General features: G+C 52.0%; 1 protein-coding gene across 1 annotated transcript; it reads left to right on the top strand.

Moving 5' to 3' along the window:
- The first annotated feature begins 2620 nt into the window (after positions 1-2620).
- On the top strand, positions 2621-3610 carry LOC129200061 (olfactory receptor 1013-like). The gene has a single exon (XM_054811315.1). The coding sequence runs from the start codon at positions 2621-2623 to the stop codon at positions 3608-3610; it is 990 nt and encodes a 329-aa protein (XP_054667290.1).
- Positions 3611-4166: the final 556 nt, after the last annotated feature.

Here is a 4166-nt window from a genome sequence, read left to right as displayed (position 1 = left end):
GTTCTCCCACACTGCATGTCCAACAGGACTGGAAGGAGTCATGCCCGCTTGCTCCCCTTGGCTAGCAAAGGAGCAAGGGAGGCCCCCGTGCACCTCTTGTGCTGGAGAGAGGAATCCTATCTGAGGGACATGCCGAACGCTCTGCTGCCTTCAGCTCCACACAAGCCCGGCCCCTCTGCCTCAGAAGGTCTGAGGCTTTCTAATTCTGTGTGAGTTGATGAAGATGCAGTCATCTGAAGGGAAGTGAGGCGAATACCGTTTCTGGGGACTTTCCTGTTCACCAAATTCAGAGATGCCCCTGGTTCAGTTGCCCTGCCTCAGTTTACGTCAAGCTGTTGGGTTGTCAGCACTGCCTGGAGCTGTTGATAGTTTCCACCAGCTCAGAGCTTCCATCCCACCAGGGGGTCAATTACATTGTTTTTACTCCCTGCAGATCCTCAGGAGGGACACGCGGCAGTAGGAACCTTCAGAGTCTCCTTTCTGCTATAAACCCTGGGACGCTTCAGAGAGCTGGGAGCTTTCAGGTGCTGCTGGAGACTCACCATCAGAGCTGCTGGGAGGAGAGGGCAAGGGCAGAGTCAGGAATGAGCCCTGGTTCGGGGCTTGCAGTGAGGTCCAAGAAGTGAAGAAATGGTAGGGAAAAGGCAGAAGCTAAGACCTTGACCCTGGACTTCATTGACATCAGAGCAGATGCCACCCCTTCATGACAAGGACTGCAGGTTTGTGTGGATGTGCTGAGGGGGAGTGAAGGCTGGGCCTTATTAGTCAATCTGCTGCGTCTTTGAACAGAAGAAATGAGGGTGTAGAGACCCGAGTCTCAGCCTTGTCCTTTCCTGCACGTCTTCCCACCCCAGCTCCCCACTTCTCCCAGACAGCCCCGAGCCCCTGGCACAGTGAGACCCGGGGGACAGCCCCTGGACACTCTCCCACCTGAGCTGGCTGGGGGGAGCATTTGGGCAAGCTGCATGGGGCCAGACTGCCTGTGCCCTTTACTTCATCATTCACGGGGCTATTTCGGTTGTCTCTGGGTTTGTTTTACTTTTTCGTTGTTGCTGGGTTTTGCTTGTTTTCTCACTCTCTAAGCATTAGAATCATGTAGGTTTTGTTCTTCAAGTCTCAGCTTCCTCAGTCCTGTGCGGTGGAGAGGGCTGGAGCGTCAGTTATTCTGAGTAGCTTTGGGCAAACTCTCAGGACATTTCCTGTGATTACCACCGCTGGAAGAAACGCATTCCAGCCTCAGAGGTGGGTGTGGGACACTTAGAGGGAAGGGCTTGTGCAGAGAGGTGTGTTTCTCGGGCGTGAGCTTTCTCCAGTCATGTGCTGAGGCATGTCCCTGGCATTGGCCATGGCCCTGACCCTGATCCTCTCCCACCTCACCCCATGGCACCCTGGGGATGACCTGCTCAGTGTCCTACTTTCTCAGGGAGCCCCACAGGCACAGCTGGCCATGCTGAGGTCCTGCTGCTGGGCTGGGATTTGCAGGGAGGCAGCCCCCAAGACCTCAGGAACCACTGCTGATGAAGGACAAATGTGAAGCAAATAGTTCTGCCCAGCAGCTTTCAATCACAGAATCACAGAGCAGCTGGGCTTGGAAGCCACTTCAGGACATCATCCAGTCCACCTCCCCCCTTCCTAAAAGCAGGGGCAGCTAGAGCAAGTGGCTCAGGACCATGTCCCGTCTAGATTTTAATATTCACAAGGGTGGACCCTTCGTAACCTTTTTGGGCAACTGTTCCAGTGTTTGACCACCCTATCTTTCAATGGAATTTCCTGTATTTCAGTGTGTCCTTTCTTCAGGGCACCACTGAAAAATGTCTGGATTGGTCTCCTTAAACCTTCCCATTATTCTCCTCTGCACAACCTCTCCCATGTGGCTTGGCTGACTCCCAGTTACCCCTTCCCTATCTTTTTTTTTTTGATCACTTCCTTTTAACTTTTTATGCTGCATTTTGACCTACAGTGTGGTTTTTAGCATCTCTCTGGCAGTCCCACAGCACAGTCCATTGGTCATCTGAGCCAGTAACGCCTGATGTGCCCTTTCTCAGTTGGAAGAAATTGGCCTGTTGGGTGGATGGGAAGGAGTGGGGCAGGAATCCCTTCCTCCTCATGTGAGTGCTTCAGAGAGCTGTGGCCACTCACCCTGCGATGTGCCCATCCCTTGCTTTGGAGGAAGGGTGGTGTCTGGCGTGACGTTTCACACAGTGGGCTTTTTTGGAGAGAGGGGTTCCTTTTCTCTGGCACACTTTCTCTTTCCTGAGAGCAGAAGGATGTCAATCCTCAACGACTATAACATGTTTTCCAGGGCATACCCAGTGGCATATGAACGTTGTTTGTTTCTCTGTGAGCAAATGCACTTCATGGATTTATTCTGTAGTGAGAAAGAAGAACTTCCATTGAGCAGCTCACCTCCAGAGTCTGCAGTGGCTCTGTGGGATGAGTGTTCTCTACCCATCAGGAAGAACATTTATTTTATGCTTTCACTAGGCATGACATACATAAAGCTAGCGTGAACAGAAAAATGTCCTACACAAAAAAACGTGGAAGGTAAACGCTGAAATGTGTTTCTTTCTCGTAGCCCCTCTTTGTGACAACTGAGAAAATAAAAGACAAACAACATTGCATGGCCGAAGGGGAAAGGGACAGTGGGACAGCATCCATGGATTTTGTGCTGCTGGGAATACGTGATGTCCCCACGCTCCAGTACCTGCTCTTTCTCCTCTTGCTTATGATCTACTCAGTCACCATGATTGGGAACATCCTCATTGTTGTGCTGGTGGTGGCAGACCGGCATCTGCACGCCCCCATGTACTTCTTCCTGGGCAATCTGTCCTCCTTGGAGACCTGCTACAGCTCCACCATCCTGCCACGGCTGCTGGCCAGCTTCTTGTCTGGGGAGAGCAGCATCTCTGCTCACGGCTGCATGGCTCAGTTCTACTTCTTTGCTTCCCTTGCAACTACTGAGTGTTACCTTCTGGCGGCCATGTCCTACGATCGGTACTTGGCCATATGCCAGCCTCTGCTCTATGCCAGCCTCATGACCTGGAAGGTCTCTTTACACCTGGCAGCTGCATCTTGGCTAGGGGGTTCACTGCTGCTGGTGGTAGTCACAGTGTTCTTATCCCAGTTGCAGTTCTGTGGCCCCAAGGCAATTGACCACTTCTTCTGTGAGTTTACCCCATTGCTGGAGCTTGCCTGCAGTAACACCAAGGTGTTCACGCTCATTGGGTTTGTCTTTGCCTTTCTGGACCTAATGTTTCCATTCCTGTTCACGCTGGCCTCCTACGTGTGCATCATAGCTGCCATCCTGAGGATCCCGTCCAGCACGGGCAGACAGAAGGCCTTCTCTACCTGCTCCTCTCACCTCTCCATTGTCACTGTTTACTATGGCACCCTCTTTGTTGTCTACATGCTACCTAGAACAGGCCCGCTGAGGCAGCTCAACAAAGTGTTCTCCTTTTTCTACACCATCCTGACGCCCCTGGTCAATCCCCTCATCTACAGCCTGCGGAACAGGGAGGTCAAGGAGGCCATCAGGAAAGTGCTCAGGAAAGCCCTGGCCTGCACCCAGAGCTCATGCTCCCTTGGTGACACAGGCAAAAGATGCTTCTAGCTCCTTTGGAAGCTCTGGATACCAGCTGGCTCTTCCAAAGCACATGCCACTGAGTCCTCTTGTGAAGTGGCAAAGGGAAGAAAGCAAAAGGTCCTTGGAGAGAAATATCATTGTTTAAAAAAAAAAATGTTGAAAATGTCATGGGTTTGCTTTTTCCTTGAAAATAAACACCTTGGTGATCTTATGTGGGGAACTATTGAAGTATCAGGATTGAATAAGAAGCCTTTGCTTATCCTGCTGCAAGGGGAGGTGGAGAGGCTGGAGTGAGGGGAGCAGTTCCTCTTTCTGAGGGCTGAAACAAGGTCATCGCCTGGATCTCCCCCCCCACACACACACCTTTCCCTCCCCTGTTCCTGGCAGAAGTGAGCAAGTCCCTGCTCCAGCTTTTCCCTTCTGGCTCCAGCTCAAGCTTCTCTTCTGTCTTCACCCTACATCTTGGACAGAGACCGTGACAGCCGTTCCCTTGCTCCAGTCTTTTCATCCTTGGAGGATCAGGCTTCCCACCTCAGCCCTCCTTCCCCACTAGAAAGCTGTGACCCATTGTACTGGGCTGGGG

This window comes from Grus americana (genome assembly GCF_028858705.1).
Source record: "Grus americana isolate bGruAme1 chromosome 27 unlocalized genomic scaffold, bGruAme1.mat SUPER_27_unloc_1, whole genome shotgun sequence".
Taxonomy (NCBI): Eukaryota; Metazoa; Chordata; class Aves; order Gruiformes; family Gruidae; genus Grus; species Grus americana.
Note: the sequence above shows the minus strand (reverse complement) of the source record. Positions and strands in the feature narration are given on the sequence as shown.

Coding starts and splice junctions, on each gene's coding strand:
- LOC129200061 (XM_054811315.1), top strand. CDS start 2,621: ATGGCCGAAGGGGAAAGGGACAGTGGGACAGCATCCATGGATTTTGTG.